Raw genomic sequence first — 21,389 nt, 5'->3', positions numbered from 1 at the left:
GCATGTAAATCTCATTCATGAGCGCACACACACACACACAGACACCTTTCTGTGAGGGAGATTTTAGAGGCATTCAAATCTTCAGACATCTGTTTCCTATGACCACCACTGTTAACAATTATGACTTAGTGAGTTTCTTTAGAGTGGAGCACTTCACACTAAACCACTCTGAATGACCTTGCATACATCTCAACCATTTAATAATGCCAAAACTTTTAAAAAGTGGTGGAATTCCCCTTTAACATAAGCGTGTGGCATACTGAAAACAAAATACAAAGAGTGACTGTGAGCTTGACCTCATTCAGGCCGTCATCCATACAGACTTCCTCACAAAGAGCACAGCAGTGGATTTCCTTTCTCATTGTAAAAGTCTTGTGGAAAGTCCGTTTTAATTAGTCTGAACAGTGAGTAAGATGATAAATAACTTGTGGACTTGTGGCCTGAAAACCAAGAGATCTCCAGGTGCAGGGGAAACTGAAGACGTGTTCCACAGAGAAAGAAAACGGTTTCTGAGTCATTTATGCTGTATGTTGCTACACACCAGATAAATGTGCTAAAATGACAATGCAAAATGAGAGAGACTCCTGTCTGACAAGAAGGGAAGTTGCTGGATGTGACATTAATAATGTGTTATCAGAAAGGGAAAAAAGTAATAAAGGAATAAGATGGAGTCAGTGACTCCCACCTTTCTTTCCAATAATATGATACATATGCAAACATCAATGACATCACCTCCCCCACTTTTTGAAAAAAGCTAAATGAGTCATGGTGCAGGAAGTGCTCTGAAAGTCATAACTCATTACCAATGTATTAGTGCAAAACGTTCCTGTAAGTGGAACGTTGTGCAGAATAAAGATGTTATGTTTCCAGCATGCCAATTGATCTCGGAAGAATGGAAACATGACCTGAGACGTGGAAAACTGTTTGCCACATGAGTGACACTCATGACTGTTGTCAATTTGACCATCTATGTTTAAGCATCAGTTGTGCTTGGTAATGCTCAGATCTCTTGATTAGGCTGAAACCCTCTGACTCAAAGTCAGACGTAGACCTATGAACTTTAATAAGAAGTCTGGTGCACAGATGCACAAAACAGAATAAACAAACATCAAGAGGACACTGAAGGGAGGGAAGAAAAAAAACAAAAACCAACGAAACGATGGTTCGTCCAAAGGTGAACATTTTAATTCTCAGGAGGAGCTGTGCCACCTGCTGCAGCTGGGCTCGTCGCCAAGTGGAAGTGAGTCACTGTCCATACTACGGATGGTTAACCAGCAACCATTAACACATTAAACACACACTGGAGGAGACGTACGCACATACGCTTACACACACACACACACACACAGGCCATTAACACATTAAACACTCCACTACTTTTGCAGATGTCCACGCAAATGCCCCCCCCTCCTCTTTCCACCCTATGACTCACAGCGACATATTCATAGCCCACCTCCCCTTCATGACCTTCAGAAGAGGCTGCTTAGCTGTACTGGTTATCAGTTATCCTAAGTGCAGAAACATGGCATCGTCTCTTGGCCAGGCTGGATGGAATCTGTCTGTCAGGATTCACTTTTATGGAGAATATTACCATTGCTTGATTGTAGACTGTGGGACATGCACATTCTTGGGCTTTTACTACATGGAACATAAGCACTGAAGACATATGACACTTGGAGCCCTCTAGTGACGCTCCTCACGATGGCCTAATTAGGCAAGTTAACAGGGTAAATGGCATCTTAAATAGTCTGGGCACAACAAACAGGATTGCCTTGAGAGGTAGAGATATATTTATACAAAACCAAACAAACTGTGCATCTAGATGGGAAGCCTCAACTGCAGCAATTGTAAATAATTACAACTGAGACTAAAAAGAACATTTCTAAGATCTGCTCAACATCTGTAGAGACTGCTGATCTAACGTTTCTTCTGACATCAAGGGAATTAATAGACAGGTTGTGCCTCCTTTGCTTGCTCCTTTCAGCCTCTAGTCCTCTGGAAAGGCTTCACACTAGGGATCGAACATTGCTGCAAGAATTTGACTGTGTTCAGCTACAACAGCATTAGTGGTGTCATGTACTGAAGATTAGTTCTGGATTGCAAATGCCACTCCAACTCATCTCAAAGGTATTTGATGGTGTTCCATCACTCATCAGTCCACAGAATGCAGTTCCACTGCCCATGCCGGTCAGAAAGGGTATCTGGATACTTTTGAATATATAACGTGAGTAAACAAGATCACAGCCGATCTGCCTCATATACATTACTAAGCAGACTACCTTGCTTTATTACACGCTCAGGAGGTCAGAATTTCCTTAAAGCAATGTGACCATCTGGCTTCATCCTCCTCCTCTGATTGGTTTAATATCTCCATCTTGAAACTTGCACACTGGCCTCTTTAGCCAAACCAGAACAGCTAAAACAGCAAGATGACTAAGAGCATAAGCACACTAACACGCAACTGCAGACACTGGAAAGAAAGGGTTCACCTAATCACACCATTGGTAATGTCATCTAGGAGGTATGAAGCACATTAATGCAATTTTTAGGACAGTCAGTTTGGTCAGTCAGTTTCCAATCTGGACCTCAAAATGAGACCTGTAAAGAGCAAGAAGAAGCACAAATCAGTCCTAATGCTCTTTAGCAATAGTAAAACCCGAAGTATCAACTAATATCAAATATTGTTTTTCTTGAATAACTGCTGTTTTAAAACAAGCTATTTTAATTGTGACACTTCAGCTAAAGGGCCCATATCACACATCATCTTGTATTGTTTCTCTTCCATCCACCTTTAGGGGTTCACCTACCAAAACCAGTCATAATTCATTTTTACATGACCATGACCAACCACTATCCCTTACAATTTAACTCCTTAAACGGCCAGATCCTGTTAGCAGGCCCAACGTTTAATTACACACTTCTAGAATCTAACAAAAGCTCAGCCAGTTTGCCTTAAAGTCCCTGTAGTCACTGAATAATAAGCCAAAGTAAGTTATAAACCAGGGGTTTTAAGGGGCTGTTTTTACTGTACCTATAAAACTATGCATTTAGAAGATGGCTCTTCAAGGGTTCTTTAGTAAAGAAAATGTTTATATGCAGAGGCTTGAACACTCAAAGATGATCAAAGGTACTCATGATTAAAGGGTTCTCTAGATTGATGGAGAATGTGCTGTAGATGGTTCAATATAGAAACTTTTTGAAAAGGGTTCTGCTACTGTTACAAGCTCATATCGTAACAATAGCAGAACCCTTTTTGGTGCTATATAGAACCATTTACAGCACATTCTAGTTTTCCATGATATGGGCCCTTTAAGATATAAAAATAAAATGCTCAAACTGCTCAAACACAACTACCGTACAAGAGGAAATAGGCCTACATAGCAAACAAAATGATAGATTCAGTTAAAAGTAAACAAAATGAAACCATAAAAAAAATGTAACTCTAGTATAATACCTAGTTACTGTTTGTTCTAATGTTACCCTGGGGCAACATGTGACTACCATGCTCACGTGGCCTACTTTACTTTATGCTACAAGCTATTCTGTGACATTTCAGGCTAGATTTGTTATTTGTCACGGAATCAGACTGGATTAATCCTGATGAATTTGAATTTAGAGCAACAGGGTATGAGAGTAATGAGAGAACAACTATCAACCCATTTATAGGATATCAGATGTTAAACAGGTGTACAAAGCACAGTGGGCAGGATTGTGGAAAGGTGCTGGAATGGAAATTTGTGATAACACCTATGGACATGAAGATCTTTGTTTGAGTGTGAGTGTGAGTGTGAGTGTGAGAGAGAGAGAGAGAGAGAGAGAGAGAGAGAGAGAGACAGACAGACAGACAGACAGACAGACAGACAGACAGACAGACAGAGAGAGAGAGAGAGAGAGAGAGAGAGAGAGAGAGAGAGAGAGAGAGAGAGAGAGAGAGAGAGAGACAGACAGACAGACAGACAGACAGACAGAGAGAGAGAGAGAGAGAGAGAGAGAGAGAGAGAGAGAGAGAGAGAGAGAGAGAGACAGAGAGAGAGAGAGACAGACAGACAGACAGACAGACAGACAGACAGACAGACAGACAGACAGAGAGAGAGAGAGAGAGAGAGAGAGAGAGAGAGAGAGAGAGAGAGAGAGAGAGAGAGACAGACAGACAGACAGACAGACAGACAGACAGAGAGAGAGAGAGAGAGAGAGAGAGAGAGAGAGAGAGAGAGAGAGACAGAGAGAGAGAGAGAGAGAGAGAGAGAGAGAGAGAGAGAGAGAGAGAGTCTTCTATCATTTGACCCACCTGGTCCAAAGTGACCTTGGCAGTGTGTTTTGCTGTGTACACTTGTCCTGTGCCAGCGCTGGCCCCTTATCTATTCCTCTCTTAGCTTTCACACAGATCATAATTGTGCTGAGACAGTGACCTTAGCTGACCCAGGCCCTTTCAGCTAGGACCTTTGGCTATCCTAAAGCTGAGACGTATGAAACAGACGTACAGCACAGTGCAAAAGTCAGAGACCACCCTTCATCTGTATTATTTCCAGGCAATCCAGCCATTAAGTACATGTTATTCGTAAGTTTGAAAGGACGTGCAGCGGCAAGTCCGGCGCCAGACCTAAATCATGAGCGGAGCATCTGAAAACCACAGAAGGGCAGTGCAGCAATGCCACAAGCCAGTATTAAATAAAAATAAAAACAGGCAAAAATATACAACTGTCCAAAGGGACCATGTACTCAGAAGACAATCAGCAAGAGAGCCACATTTACAGTAAATCACTTACAGTCTGCCTACTTAGGATATCAGCAGGCTAATTTTCCCACTGCATACAACACATCCATACACCAAGCAGAGAGCTCTCCTATGTTAATAAGAAAATAGACATAAAAAAGAGAAAATCAAACATGTTTGTGTTCTTAAAATGGTGGACTGGCCACTCCAGAGTCCAGACCGCAACATCATTGGATCGTGAGAAACATGCAAGCAACTTCTAAGACTAAACCTATTTAGTTATAGGAGGCTTTTGTGTAATTTTCTGATAAATATACATTTTTAGCTCATTCCGTAATGCTGAAAAATGAACCATTTGTACCCAATGGCCACTTTGACTGAAAGCAAACTAAATGAAGGGTGGTCTCTGACGTTTGCTTAGCACTGTAGACATTAAAAACACATCCACATATACAGTCCATCTGTATTTCACTCATTTAGAAAAAGTACATACACCTGTCTCTTATGGAGAAGATGGCCGGCAAGTCAACACAGTGAATTCTTGGAAGCAAATACAGCACATAAACTAATGTGAGTAACCAGTAAATATTTGAAGATATTAAACAATGACAAAACGTCAATATGTCAAGTTGATCTCCAGTGAGACATCAGGTAAGTCAACGTTGAACTGTTTCTTTTTTTTTTTATTTATAATTCAAAGTGAGTTGCATTGTGGTCACTGAACCATTAAACATACAGATGTCTTTACATGACAATAAATTGCAGCTGTCAGAAGAAAACCTTGTATCTCAATTTTTGTCATTTGTCAGTTTCTGGCATAAAAAGGTATAAAAATACCTGTTATACTTTATACATTGTGTGTAAATTTTATAATGAATGGACCAAAAGAAACAGGCTAAAATTACTTGGGGAAAAAAAGTCTGGTTCCAGTGACTTGCGTAAAAAGTAAAGTAGATTTTTTCCTTTTCTGGCAAAGTTACTATTCTGGAGATGAGAGATTTTCTTCTGACAACAGGGATATGTTATCTAGTATCCACAGTATCTCGTGTCTGAGTGCTGAACAGAGACAACTCATCAGAAGGCTCTCAATGTCATCTGCTGACCAGATGATATAGCAGGGTCAGTTGATGTCATATGGGTGAGCGGTTGCCAAAGGAGGTCAAAGGGCACTTAGCTAGCAGTGGACACTTCATCCCCCCGTGCACATTGGAGCTGCCAGTTATCCACCCTACCATGTCATCTTGCTGTCAAACTAAACCAAACATCAGCGCAGAGGGGAGAGGAACAGCCAAGATCTCATCAAGGCTCATTCATTACTATTGAAGGGGAAAAAGACAAACAAGAAAAAAACAGATAGACAGGCAAATCTTGTTTGAACGACAGCCAAAAACATTGCAAAAATAAGGAGTGAGGGGTGCGTGTTTTTTTTTTTTTTAACCTATATTTATCAGGACCGAAGGTTGAGCTAGATAACATCCAGTACGATACTACAAGCCATTTCTAGAAATGATTTGCTTTACTCTACAGTCTAGTAATTCCACACAATTAAGACATAATAAACAGCTGCAAATATTTATCAAGTCTAATACTATTACAGTTAAACTCAAACCTTCTCCACTACTGTAACTAGTGGTTATTTTACTGTCACAATTAAATAAATTACACAATCAAAATCGATGACTATGTTCTTGATGAATTGGCTTGGTGATTAGTTCTGTCTTAAATTGTGTGGCGGTTACATTCTTGCTCCTCAGGTGCCATTTAAGGTGTGTAACAGTTACACCAGTGGTTACTTCCATCTGAAATGATCATGTTGCTTTTTGGGATGCAGTATATGACAAAGATAGCACTGGCTGCATGCTGGAATATTTGGTCAGAGCAAAATGTCATGGTATCTTTGGCATATTGGGGAAATTCATGTTGGTCACATCGTGCACACTACTGACACTAGTTTTAGGCACAATCAGCAGTAGGCAGGCCATTTTGAACACAGCCCCTGTTACAAATGACAAATATCCATGTTTCCTTTCCTGAGCAGTACTAAAACCCAGTGTGCTGTGTGAATGTACACAGCATTAAAGCTGCCATAAATGCACTAGCAGAAATGAGCATTTTCGTAGAGGTGGTCATTTTAAATTCTTTTAGTGGAGAAGGTAAGAAACTAATGGACACACTTCTAAATATGTTTTTTTGCCACACCTTATTTTATATTAAGTATTTCAAAGGTGTTGCATCTTTTTTGTACCTTTTCTTAAAATCTTTGAAAGGATCTGCATAGTATGGTATTGTTCAGTTGGCCTTAAAAAAACAAAAACAAACAAACAAAAAAACAACACCTGATTAATCAACAAAATAATCAGTAGATTACTTAATCACTCATAATTGATAGGGACATCCTTACTTTAATTTCCCGTTTCACTTTTCTATCCTTGCCTATAGGAGAACAGGAATAAGAGCCAATCTGTAAAATTCAAGTCTCCCAAGCGGAAGCTGCTTCAGAAACACAGTAGCAGCTGACAAATGCATTAGAAATGCCTGAAGAGAATGTCTGATGAATGACTTATAGTATATGTGCATGTGGTATAGCTGTGATGGGAGTCATAAATTTGCATGACTAACAGAACTAACAGAAATGATGACGTAGGAAAGATATATTTAGTGTTATTTCAGTTCACTTTTTCGTAACATCTTTATTGAATCAGTGTCACATTTTTAAACATATTTACAGTTATTCTTTTTGTTCAGTAAAAATACAAATACAGAACACAGCTTCTCAAAATCCACCCAGCAACAACAGTGGTTATGTTGGCTTGGGCTTCTCCCACCGCAAGAAGAGGGTGATATCAAAGCGATGTTAGCAGAGAAAGCGGGGGAGAGAGAGAGGGGGAGAGAGAGGGAGAGAGAGAGAGAGAGAGATGAGAACATACACATACAAAGCATCAGTAGGCTGCTGCTACTGCCATCTGGAGGAGTGGTAAATACAAGACACCTCTTCTGGTAAACAGGTATGGAGTGATAGGACTAGAAAAGCAAAAAGCAGAGAGGGAAAGGAGAGGTTAAATACAGGAGAGACAAAAATAGGAGTTCCTTCAGACGGCCAGCGTCACTCGCAATGTCCTGACCAAGACATCACATGGTGCACTATAAACACTGCTTACCGTCTCCAGCACACTTGCAAGAAAGTAGCTTTTCTGACAACCTTAGGTTCTTTACAAAGACCGAAGATAGAAAGTCATCACCTTTCTCTCTCTAAAAGGTCACTGGGCATTGGACTTATACAAAGTACAGCAGCGGTGGCCCACTTTCAGTCTCTTCTCACTTAAAGCTTCTGCCTAAACCCCTCGCAACATCTGCAGATGCTCCTCTGCTCAAAGGCAGACAGTGTAGCATGCAGTGGACAAATATGTCCATTTAAATGAAGCTAATGACTGGGGCTTGAACGATATCAATTCGCACCATAAAAAGGATCCCGATCTAATGACTGGAATGAAAATAGGTGGTCAAAAGCTTTCAAAACTTGCAAAAGAATCTATATTTGCTTCATAGTCCAAGGATGGCACAAAAACAGTACAAAAATGTTAATGCAGTTTTGCCATGGACAAGTCAGCATAATCTCTGTGTGCATCATTAGAAAACATGATTGAATTTTACCCAAGATTCCTTGTAGATTAAAGATGACATACTCACTCTTTCTGGACTCATGTTGACTACATTTAGTGGTCAAATTCAGCCAAACAATAGAGCAATACCTTTTAAGCATGGAGCCAACAATGGCTGAGGAAAACAGGGAAAGAGCTGTGGCCTTTCTCTAGAACAGTAACCTTAACGAACAGACTGCATTATGAATAACAGTGAGGCAAACCAAATACTAATCCAGTCAAGGTGTCCATCTCGGTGTACAGAGCAGCATGGATAGGAGCCAGAGCACACAACCCTTTATGTGAAAAGAGCCGAGTAGCTGACTAGATGCAGACAAAATGTTCGTCTAATTTACTGAATGGGTAGAACAGAGTGAGGAAAAAAAAACACATGGGTGGAGAATGGAACATCCGGAATGAAGGTTTTTGGAATGAAGATGATGATAGTTTTGCAAGCAGCATCTGATCAACAGCAGCAAACGTTTGCAAATAACCAGACAGTTATTTCATCAATTAATCATGAAACACTGAGGGCACAAGAATTTGACTGAGGTGCCACAGTGTATTGGAGACTAACAGCAGACTGAAGAGTGGGGGACGAAGGTTGCACACGCTCACACACTGTTATCATTATGAGAGAAGCCACAAACATCTCGAATGTGCCTCTGGCTTGTATTCTCCCTAAGAGAGTGGAATGGATTTCACAGGTCATATCCAATCCACCAGCTGCTGCCTCCCAGAGCTCCAGGTCCAGGTCAGAGTTTAAACAGAGAGTCAATGGAAAGTCTGGCAGGAGAGCCTTTTTGTTCTGCTGCAGTGATTAAGCAATGAGTGGACGCCACAAGATCTGCCAATTTAAAACAAGAAACTGATACGATTAAGCCCTGTAAAATCCTTGTTCTTCTTCATGGAGAAAAGTAATCTTTCCCAAGTTTGTTCAACTGATTCTGCTTTGTTTGTTGGGCTAGGGTGTCCTGATAGGTTCCGCCTACGTTGAGGGAGAGCCACACAGCCAAAGGCTGAGCCGCATGAGCTGTCTGTTCCTGATTGGCGGCACATCAGAAAGGAAGAAAAAGAACGAGCGAGTGATATAGATGAGTAACTGGAGTGAGAAAGTTTGTCCTGGTCCCCTCCGCTTGGCAGTCACAACCCAGAATTCAGGAGGAGACAGTGGTCAAGTGAGTAAAGCCCCCAGCCTCCTCAGCGCAGGCTCCTGCAGTCTATTAGAGGCAGAGAAGGCTACAAAGAGACTGGGGGTAGGGCAAAGGGGGGGAGAGCGCCGCCCAGTGGGGCTCCTCTATCGCTGATCCTGGCTGCCAGGCAGGGTGAGGTTGCCCAGGTGCAGGACAGGCAGGGGGTGGGCTTCCGTGTTGAACACCCAGTTTTCCAGAGGCAGCAGCTCATCGCTGGAAAACAGCAAATACAGGTACCTGCAGCATAGGCACAATAATTACTCACAGTCCCATCACAGCAATCTTATGTTCTGTAAGACTATTAGTTCCATACACTGGAAAGCAGAGAAACAGACTGGACTAGTATCCTGCTTGCTTCACCTGGTAGACCCACTTTAAATCATGTCGCCTGGCAGACCTATTTTTAAAATTATACATGCAGTGTTGTTATGCTACCAGCAGGTGGCATTAACGTTAAGTAAGGCTGAGCCTTCAAGTTTAGGAAGCTCTGCTTTTATAATCTCATTTTTTATGATCAGTAGGGCTGGAAAATATGACTATCATCATTATCATGATAATAATAAGACTACATTATCAGGATAAATTACATCATATACTTGTGTGTCAGTACTTCTAGAGCAATAAACTGCATGTATCTTGGGAAAAAAATACAGATTCAAAACAGTTTTCAAGATCCTAAAAATGACAAATTTTTTGTTTGCTCCTAAGCTTCTTTAATATTTAAAAATATTTAGTTAAAAAAAAAAAAAAAATACAACCTTTGTTTGCTTTCATACATTTTTTGAAATGTGGCACTAATGTTTATCTGTATCTTGATTCTTGAATGATCCATTTTGAATAAAGTAAGATAAAAAAAACTCATCTTACAAGAATATTCTGAATTTTCCTTGTGTTTTATCTTTCCCTTAGAGGTCCACTCATAATTTTCTTTAGGTGTATTAAAAAGAGCCATACTTTGTTTTCATTTGACCATTTCCCACTCTCTCTTTATTCGTCAGAATTAAACAGGATGCATATATGTGTATATATATATATATATATATATATATATATATATATATATATATATATATATATATATATATATATATATATATATACACACACACACACACATATACATATATATAAAATGTGTATATATGTGTATGTGTATTTTTGTGTATATATATATATACATATATATATATATATATATATATATATATATATATATATATATATATATATATATATATATATATATATATATATAAAATGAGCTCTCTTCATAATTGCAGCTCTGTGCTGTGCTGGAACAATCCTTATAACTTCTGCCCAAATGGACTAAACTGTGGGCTGAATAGACAGACACATGTAATTGTGTATTTGTGGTATCACATAATTAGTGAATTTAAAATAGAGAACTGTTTTTGCAGCTAGCGGCTTAGAAAATGGATGGATGTTTTTGCAGCTTAGTGCCTTTGATGTCAGTGTGATTAATCTGAAGAGCTTTATTAATTTTACTACTAAAAGGTCATCATTATTTTTATCCTCAGAGCTTGGCACTAGAATTATTGTTACACGTAAATACAAGCAGAAGAAATATAGTGAGCAGCTGTAAATGCCTTTAACTGAGTGTGTGTTTGTGATATCAGTAGAACATGATGAGGTGCATGACCAAAGTCTAAGAGACATACTTGAGAGTCTCAGCCAGGAAGAAGCTCTGCTGGACGTCATCATAGGTGGGGTTGGAGGAGTAGACATCTTTAACCCCAGAGAAACCCCCGCTGACTCGGCAATACTTATCTATAGCCTGTAGAGAACAGAAAAGTACACCTACTCGGTTAGATTACACAGAAATGTACGGGCAACCCTTCTAACAGAGAAACAGTATTATCTAGGACAAAAACAACAGTACAGCAAGTTCACCAATTGATTTTACCAGAATGACACATTATGCTCAGTTTCCAAAATCTCAAAGAGAATAAACACTGTAGTCTACTATTTGTTTATGACAAAGCAGCACTGGAGGACAAATAACTGTCCCCTCAGCAGCAGCACTAACACTTCTACCTCGCTACCAAAGGGTTATTCAGACAGGGGATGCAGGCCTTCTGTGTCAATAAAGCCCAGCGTGCTGTAGTCATTTACCTGATGCAGTACTGCGTCACACAGCTGCTCTGTCATGGACTCATTTCACAGGGCTACGCACAACAACAGCTGGGCCCTGCACATTTCCAGCTAATGCATTTAGTACAGACATACAGCTCCTGTTACATCTGCAATTTGCAGCTGAACCGTAAACAGTTGTACTGAAGTTTACATGCAGCATGGCACTAGCCCAGTGAACCGTACAACAATGTATGAGTATTGTGCATCCAAACCTCGACTAATTTAGTGTCATCAGCAGTTAGAACAGCTTCATCGCTGATGAGGGTTGGGTAATGCATCAAAAATGTATGATGTACAGCCCTGTTCAAAAGCCTTAGGCATCTGAGAAATTTATATTTAAAAAGCTATTTATCTAGGTAGTGCATTTTACTTGCATGGAAAAACACTAATATCAGAAAGTACACATATAACATTAATACAAAGTGTCAGCAAGCTTGTTTTAACAGTAGTTTGTAGTGACCATGCAGTACCAGATTTGGCCAATTCATCTTTCAATAAATAAAACCAGTTTGGTGCTGATTGAATTTAACATCTAGCTCAAAGACATCAACTACTTTTTTTGAAACACGAAATTCTTATTTTTTATTGAATTTATACACTATATTGCCAAAAGTGTTCTCTTATCTGTCTTCACACGCATAGGCATTAAGTGACATGCCATTCTTAATCCATAGGGTTTAATATGATTGTAACCCACCCTTTGCAGCTATAACAGCTTCAACTCTTCTGGGAAGGCTTTACACAAGGTTTAGGAGTGTGTTTATGGGACGTTTTGACCATTCATCCAGAAGAGCATTTGTGAGGTCAGATACCGATGTTGGACAAGAAGGCCTGGCTTGCAGACTCCGCTCTAATGCATCCCAAAGGTGTTCTATCGGGTTGAGGTCAGGACTATGTGCAGACCAGTCAAGTTCTTCCACACCAAATTCACTCATCCATGTCTTTGTGGAGTGGTGTGCAGTCATGTTGGAAGAGGAAGGGGCCATCCCCAAACTGTTCCCACAAAGTTGGGAGCATGAAATTGCCCAAAATCTCTTGGTCTGCTGAAGCATTAAGAGTTCCTTTCATTGGAACTGAGGGGCTGAGCCCAACTCCTGAAAAACAACCCCACACCATAATCCCCCCTCCACCAAACTTTACACTTGGCCCAATGCATTCAGACAAGTACCGTTCTCCTGGCAACCGTCAAACCCAGATTCGTCCATTGGACTACTAAACAGAGAAGCGTGATTCATCACTCCAGAGAACACATCTCCACTACTATAGAGTCCATTGGTGGCACTTTACACCACTGCATTCTTGGTGATGTAAGGCTTGGATGCAAAAACCCATATTCCATGAAACGCTCTATGCTGTTCGTGAGCTAATCCGAAGGCCACATGAAGTTTGGAGGTCTGTAGCGATTGACTCTGCAGAAAGTTGACGAATTCTGTGCATTATGCGCCTCAGCACCCGCTGACCCCGCTCTGTCATTTTACGTGACCTACCACTTTGTGGCTGAGTTGCTGTCGATCCCAATTGTTTCCACTTTGTTATAATACCATTGACCGCTGACTGTTGAATATTTAGTAGTGAGGAAATTTCACGACAGGTGGCAACCCATCACAGTACTATGCTAGAATTCACTGAGCTCCTGAGAGCGACCCATTCTTTCACAAATGTTTGTAGGAGCAGTCTGCATGCCTAGGTGCTTGGTTTTATACACCTGTGGCCATGGAAGTGACTGGAACACCTGAATTCAATGATTTGGATGGGTGAGTAAATAGTTTTGGTAATCTAGTGCATCTCTTTAGGTTTGTTCAGTTACAAGCTAAAACAAACTTATTATCCAGATAAGGATTTTAAGCCACTCGCTGTGTTCTAAGACCTTTGCCCTGCACTGTAGCAATTTTTTTTGTAGATGTAAAATCAAGCAACATCAGGAATCACAAGGAGACATTAAGTTGCGGCCCAGAGCAGTCATCTGACCCATCTGCAAAGGGAAAGCGCTGTTACAGGGCTCAATGATGTTTCAGTATTAGTGCATTCCCAATGAAAGTGAAAGAAAGAAGCGAGTTCATGTCAGTTACAGCCCTGATTTAAACGAAAGTAAACTGAGGATGCTGTGAGGCATTGGAGAGTGGGAGAGAGCTATCTTTCCAGGCTAGCTGTTTTTAGCAGCTGGCTAACTTGAAGCAGCGCTTCGTCACTCGCACAGCATGGCGAATTGATGATACTGTAGATCAGACATTTATCGAGATATGTATCGATATTGAACGATATGAATTTTGTTTACCGTGATAACATTTTTCCCATATTGCCCAACACTATAGCCAACACACGATGCTGATGTTAGTTATTGAAGAGGACTTGTCATTACCTACAGAAGTTAGCCAAGATCGCAAAAAATAAAAAATAAAAAAATCTACAGTTGGCCATCTTGGTCATGTCCTTCATAACGTACCCTTGGCAACATGCTCATATTAAGGCACTTGCTGTAGTATGGCACCTGTATACCTCTACAACCATGTATGTGTCTCAAGTTCTGATATTTTGAATCACCTTGGCAAAAATATATTTTCTTTCAACTTTAAATGTATTAGTAAAGGCTGCTCAGCCAAAACTACTGCCTAATAGCTCACTCTTTTAAGCAATCACACAGTTTAATATGTGGAGCTCCAATGCTGCAGCAAGGCTCTTTGAATTCCAGCTCGTATTAAAGCAGCCTGGATCAGCTCAGGCCTGTATCAGAGCTTAGTCATGAACAGCTGAGACAGGACACTCCATCGGTGGACCAGGAGATCAACACAAAGCTATCTAAGCTGAGAGCCAGAAGCCTGTCAGGGAAGTGGAGACTGAGAGATAAGGAGACATCAGGGACAAAGAGAGAGAGTGAGAGAGAGAGAGAGAGAGAGAGAGAGAGAGAGAGAGAGAGAGAGAGAGAGAGAGAGAGAGAGAGAGAAATATTAGAAGAAGAAGAAGAAGAAGAAGAAGAAGAAGAAGAAGAAGAAGAAGAAGAAGAAGAAGACGACATGCAAAGGAATGAAAAAAAAAGTCTGAAAGGGGAAAAGATAAAAAAAAACAGGAGGGAATTCAGTAAAACAGCAAACAAGTTAGGTTTATTTCTTCACAGTCTCCTTTGAAAGACAGAGTGAGAGAATGAGAGAGAGAGAGAAAGAGAGAGAGCGAGGGCGAGAGAGAGCGAGCGAGCGAGAAAAACCCAGTGGTTCATCAAAGGGAGTCCCAATGCAGAAGAGCTACGCTGCACCAGCAGAACAAAGCAGTCCAATCACGGAGAAACAACAACTCTCCACTCTCAAGAGCACCTAATAATCTTTATACACACACAATTGTGCGCCAGAGGCAGAGTCTGCCTCGAGAAAAACCTTTAAATGAGAAAGAGGCATGTACAAAGATGGATATGAAAAAACAATCTAAAATGCAGCATGATGGTGCAGATAACTCAAGCAAGAGATACAAATCAAAAAGATGAGATAAGGGCAAAAATACACTTAGGTGCAGAGTATTCTTTTCTCACAGAATCTACCCTTTCCTGTCTCTAATACAAATTCACAGTGCCTTATAGTAGAGATGGACAATACAGCAGAAACATCATATCACCATACTTTACCTTTTCACAATATATGATATGCACCATGATTCGTTTTGATAAGTTGGAACTAGGGATACAAGTTAGGGCAAACTGTTTTGATTCATGATCTACTGTCATCGGCTAAAATTATGGAAGCGACCCATCAAAATATCAATTATGAAACAGAAAATTCCAGATGTAAAAGCTGTACGGACAGCTACATTTGAAGCCACCGTAAAATACCTTATACATGCACATTTATGGCCCTTCACATCAATAGTGTTCTTTGTATGGCCTGTATAATGTAATACTGATAGTGTGGTCATAGCTAATTGTGTAAAATTCTTTTATCATGCTAATATTGCCTCGTGAGAAAAAGGAAGGAAACATCAGTGCATTATTCGCCAGAATTTTGAGAAGTGTTGTGCTGTAATTATCAGATTGTTCTTCGTTCTGATTGCAGGAAAAAAAAAACACTGAAGCTGCCTGGAGTGTAATTTACTTACAAATGCATGAGCAAAGTGCCATTTACTCCTCAGTCTCACTTTGTAGACGATACTGCACCATCACAGACTTTTTGTTCATTACAGAATGCAGCAAGAAAACAAAAAATGGATAAACTGGCTGCGGTTGCTAATGACTTTAAAGATAGTCTAACCATGGCTCAGTGCACCTCATTACTTCTCCAAACGCACTGCAGTTTATCATGTCATCTATATTATTTCTCACACCCATGTTTGATTTCCTCCCTCTGCCATGCATCAAACTTTCTCTTTAAGACCACAGACGAGAAGGTTATCTTATGTCTTAAGGTCACATGTTGATGGCTCTCAAAATGGTCCATCACAGTAGCTGAACTATCATCTTCTCAAAAAAGTGGTTCCTAACACTACTGTTCTTAGATGTATGCATCATTTTTCATTAGGCCTATTTACTGGAACCAACTGCATACAACACACAATTAAATACAGTCCCTCTGACTGCTATTTAAATAGGAACTGTAGGTTATTGGAAATTAAATAATACTAAACTCACAGCATCGGTCAAATAATTATTTGTGTGTCAGTTAACATCCTTAGTTGGAACAGACAATGCAACAGTAGTTGTACCATTTAAAAAAAGAGGCTCTCAAAAGTGCTTTCAAAAAGTGCACTGAGTGCACTACACATCTACACATCACTACATCCAATTAAACCAATTATGCTATCGTGAAGTCTTCACCTTACGGAGATTCATTCTCCCAGCAACAGGGTGAAATCTTAAACAGCTACGCTACTGTGTAAATCTAATTATTAACTACTGTGAGCTGAACAGAACTATGGAACACTGGAGTAGATAGCGAGAGTGGACATTGTGTACTGACCTGAGCTGCCTCCCAGCCCCACTGCCTGTACTTGGGGTCGTGGGTAAATCTCCACATGTACCAGTAAGTCTCAATGACCTCCGGTCTCAGGATGTAATACTTCTCATTCTGCCTCACGGCAACCGCCTCCAGCCCGCTGTCAAACTTGAAGGCCTCTGGACCCAGCTTCAGAACTGTGGACGAGCACAGAAAAACAGGTTTGGTATTACTATATCACTAAGCACTTCAACTGAATAATATATATACTATAATACTGCAGTTGAATGATGATATGCTTATACCTAAACCTATCCTAAGCTCTACCTCAGTAACAGAAAAAGGTATATTTAGGCTCTTTTAGTTTTAAAAAAGTATATGCATATACAAAGTATAACCAGTGCATTTTACCAGAATAGAAACTGGGTGCTCCTAATCTTGGGTAAAACTTAACTAAGCCTTATCCTCACTAATCACAAAGCTGATGTGGCTTGCTCCACAAGCTTTAACAAAACTATGCAATCCCCAGTCTCATCTGTTCCTGTCTAAATAACTCTGTGAGCAAAACGTAACCACCTAGCAAAAGCTAACCAAGACAGCATAACCAAGCAAGCAAGCTGCTTAATCAGCTGTTAATTTTTCCAACTGGCCACATCAAAATTCTGTGTGTATGTATTCTCTGAATGCACACCCTGCAGTAACATGAAAAAGAACCTTACTTTCCTTAAAGCATAGCCACATTAAAGCTTGGACAATGCTTTTAATGAGCCATGGACACAGCTGGATAATCTACAACATAACCTGGATGTAAATTCAGTCAATTATCTATGCTTACAGTGTAAGATAGATAGATATTAGATATTAGATAGATATTATCAGTGAACTTAGCTGGTTTTTAAGCAGTGTTTCTTTCATTCAGTTTTGGTTGGATGTTTAATATAATCCTCATGTTTAACACCATACAAATATTTTTAATATTTTACACTGTTACCTTAAATTAAAACATTATAGTTCTTAGTCATAATACAAACATGCTAAAGAAAATAAGTAGCTCAAAGAAGAAAGAATAGCAAACAGAGCTCTACAACTGAAAATGTTTTATGATTAAAAATAGCCACAAAAAATGTTTGGCTGTTTAGGAAAAAAAAACAGCAGGTTTTCGTGGCAGATAAGGCTTGACGCTGCCCCTTCAGATGCGTACATTTAGCGTACACATGTAAACTACAAACAACGCAGTAGAATCCATTTACCCTGTGCTTCAGGTCTCCATAAAAATGTCTGCTTGTTGGTTCTGGACTTATCTAATGTCAGCTTGAATAGCACAGTTACAGCCACACTATCTCTGTCTTAAACATTGTGTCCTTGGCAACACATTCATGTTATCATCCTTGTCTTGTTGTAACAAAGTACGATACACTTTCTGGATCGTGATTTTACGATTTGAATACTGGAACCATGAACAATTAACAGATACCCAACAAGTACTCATGCACATCTCTAATACACAGGACAGACATAATACCCTTCTCACTGTATTTTCTCCATTGCACAAAAGAGGCTTAGAGAGTAACATTCAGGCAGTATAAGAGCAGAGCAGAAAGCCATGGGGGATCTGTAAACTGCACTGCGCAGCATTAGCTTGACACCCCTACGGTGCAACCCAGATACAGAAGAGGGCTAAACTTGTTTAACTGAGTTGAGCGTAGTGACAATACCTCTGTCAAGCTGTGCAATACAGAAAGTCAAGGCACTTTCTCAAAATAGCCTGTTAGGTTACCATGACAACATGCCCTGCTACAATCTGGCATGATCCTACTGTCAGACAAATCTATAAAACCAATTGTCCATCAAAAATCTCAAATATATCAGGGAGAATTGCTGAAAGGTTGTATTTTCTGCTCCCTCTCACTCACCTGTACGGTCGTAGCTCTCATGGCAAGTGTGTGCGATCTCTGCTCCCAGTTGCAAGTAATGTCCAGCTTTATCATCCGGCGAACCATCAGCCCCCAAGGCGAACATGCCCCCAGCAAAACAGGTCAGGTGACCCATCTTGCGCTCCAAGTGCCCATTCTTCCATTCCCCTATGAAGGTGAGGCCTCCGTTGGACTTGCGGATGAGGTGGCGCTCTATAGCCTTGCGGAGGAGGAGAAAGAGAAGGGTGAGAGAGGAATGGGAGATAATTCAACAGATAAGCAAGAACATTGCTTGTTTCTATAGCAACAGCGCTTACTTCGATCGCATCATCGTAGGTCTTGCGAGCCTCTGTGTCGGTTTTATCAGACATGAGCCAGGCCTTCAACAGGTATTCATAGAAACTGTCCCCCAGGCCGCCCACCGATGTGTGATCTGTACAGGCAAAGACAGAGAGGCAAAAACCTGGAGAGTGAGACAGCAGCCAGACTAATGGCAAAAAATACCCTGATACTTCGAGACAGTTTCACAATATACACTAACAAGATAAACATATCTCCTCTACAGAGTTGCTCAAAAGCTGTCAGATGCTAGTAAACATCCAATTATTAACCCCAAAATAAATTACCGTTGTTTCATTTGTTTACTGTCTTTTTTTAACGATGGTCCCCCCGTTTGGTAGCCGTCGTTTGTGATAATGTTAATAACTAATTAGTTATAGTTCCTGGCATGGAACACACTGGGAAGCATCTTAAAACATTCCTTATTGACATTTTCTACATTCGATCGTTTATTTTTTCTTTGACAAATGTCACATTATTTTGACAGCCCTGATTATGAAATGTATTTTTTCCAACGTTTGGAGAGGAGGAACAGACAAAAAAAAGAACTAGTAGAGCCTAGTTTTACACAATGCTATCACTACTAGTACAATCATGCGGTAGTGCACAAATCCATTTAGGACTAATTACGGTCTCTTTGTAATGAAACATGCAGCTGCTCAATGCTCTTTAAGTATGGATGAAATCTACAATATGTTCAGGAAAGCATATTGTGACATAATTTATCATAATAATGAAATACATTTCAGCAAATTTCAATTTACTGACAATAAATTATTTCACCATAAATAAAAAAACAAAACAAACAAACACTGTTCTGATTCAAGTTCAAAGATGGTCCGCTTTCCATGCCCTACTTGGAATTAGACTTACATAACACAGGCCTGCATGTGTACTACTGGGACAAACTTGCAACAACAGAAAAAGAATACATAAAAAGCTGCTGAAATTCAGTGCTGGTGGAACTAAAGCTGTGTTTACTCTCTCCTGGACACTCATTCCTTAAATGACCCCAAGCCCAGCTGTAAATGTTTATTCAGGCTTGACACCCACCCTCATCACAACAACAATGCATCAGGCAAGCATGTGTAAGCTCCCGTGTTCATTCAGGGCGGACACAGACCACCAATCACCTAATCACTCACAAACGCCTCTGCTGAATACATACAACACAGTAATGAAGTGTGTGTGCATGCTTGGCAGAGCAAGAAGCATCAGCGAGGGCAATGGTTCATAATGGCTTCACTAAAGAGGTTATAAAAGTAAACTAAGAGATAAACAATATGACCGCAATAACTGAAGCTTGAGACTGAGACTGTATAATATAGAGAGCAGAAAGAAAAGGTCAGCACTGAATGCACTTTGAAAAGGGAAAGAAAATAATAGTTTACAAGCATCAGATGAAGGAAAAGAGAATGACCTTGAAGAACAGGCTTGATGACACACTGTATGGAGACAACTGATCATGTTCAAGATACTGACACAGTCAAAAACAAAAGAAAAGGGGCAGTTGCGGGCTGGAGGTTAGGAATCTGGCCCTGTGACCGGAAGGTTGCTGGTTCGATCCCCAGCGCCGACAGTCCATGACTGAGGTGTCCTTGAGCAAGAAACCCCCAATTGCTTTTCGGGCGCCGTGGCAAGGGCTGCCCACTGCCCCGGTCAAGTGTGCTCACTGCCCCCTAGTGTGTGTGTATTCACTAGTGTGTATGTGGTGTTTCACTTCACGGATGGGTTAAATGCAGAGGTGGAATTTCCCCAATTGTGGGATTAAAGAAGTATTTATATAAAAAAAAATTAAAAATTATGGTTGGAATAGAAAGAAAACACGCTTGAAACAGCTATGACATCCATGTCATCCCACATCAGCCTGAATTAATAATATTAAGACTTATATACAATACATATACAACACAATACAACTAATAAAATATTCAGTATAGGCAATATATTATTTATTTCCAGTTAAAACGGTCATCAAGTAGAAGTTACTCACTTGTCAGTGTCAGAAAAAAGCAGAAAATATATTTAACAGAATAATAATACATATAATATAATTTAATATAACATATAATAAATAATATAATAACACATTTGCTGTTATTACAGCTACCACTCTTTTCAGCGGACTAGCGTTCAGTTTTTCAAATAACAACAAAACTTTGATTTCCTGAAATAAATAAATAAATATTCAAAGATCGGTCTTAGAAATCGGTCATATTTTCTGATTCTCACAATCCAAGTAATCCTAAGTAAAAATTTAGACATCAATGTATAAAACCTTACTCCAAATCTTAGATGTCTTAGATTTTAGTCTCATGGTCAGCTACACTTCCTTTCAGAACTACTGCACTGAGTGGTCTTCTCACAGTAAAAGAATGAACAGAAACATTTATGGAGGAGCTGAGCACAATTGTCTCCTGTAGCTCAAAAATGAAAGATTTAAATAACATTTATCTGATGGTGACAATTTTAGTTTAGATTTTGTGGTCCAAGACATCTGGCATGATTTTAGGAGACACATTTTCTCT

General features: G+C 40.0%; 1 protein-coding gene across 2 annotated transcripts in view; it reads right to left on the bottom strand.

Moving 5' to 3' along the window:
• Window positions 1–7,368: 7,368 nt before the first annotated feature.
• man1a2 (mannosidase, alpha, class 1A, member 2) overlaps window positions 7,369–21,389 on the bottom strand; it is a 145,776-nt gene continuing 131,755 nt past the window's right edge. For both annotated transcript variants that reach the window (XM_017722152.1, XM_017722153.1), the window contains 5 exons: window positions 18,840–18,955; window positions 18,523–18,742; window positions 16,634–16,806; window positions 11,225–11,340; window positions 7,369–9,782 (listed from right to left, as the gene is read on the bottom strand). In XM_017722152.1, the coding sequence (XP_017577641.1) occupies window positions 9,650–9,782; window positions 11,225–11,340; window positions 16,634–16,806; window positions 18,523–18,742; window positions 18,840–18,955 (758 nt within the window). In that variant the 3' untranslated portion in view covers window positions 7,369–9,649. The remainder of the gene's footprint in view (window positions 9,783–11,224; window positions 11,341–16,633; window positions 16,807–18,522; window positions 18,743–18,839; window positions 18,956–21,389) is intronic.

Source organism: Pygocentrus nattereri, chromosome 6, assembly GCF_015220715.1.
Source record: "Pygocentrus nattereri isolate fPygNat1 chromosome 6, fPygNat1.pri, whole genome shotgun sequence".
Classification (NCBI taxonomy): domain Eukaryota; kingdom Metazoa; phylum Chordata; class Actinopteri; order Characiformes; family Serrasalmidae; genus Pygocentrus; species Pygocentrus nattereri.
The sequence above is the reverse complement of the archived record's forward strand: the minus strand, read 5'-3'. Positions and strand labels throughout refer to the sequence as shown.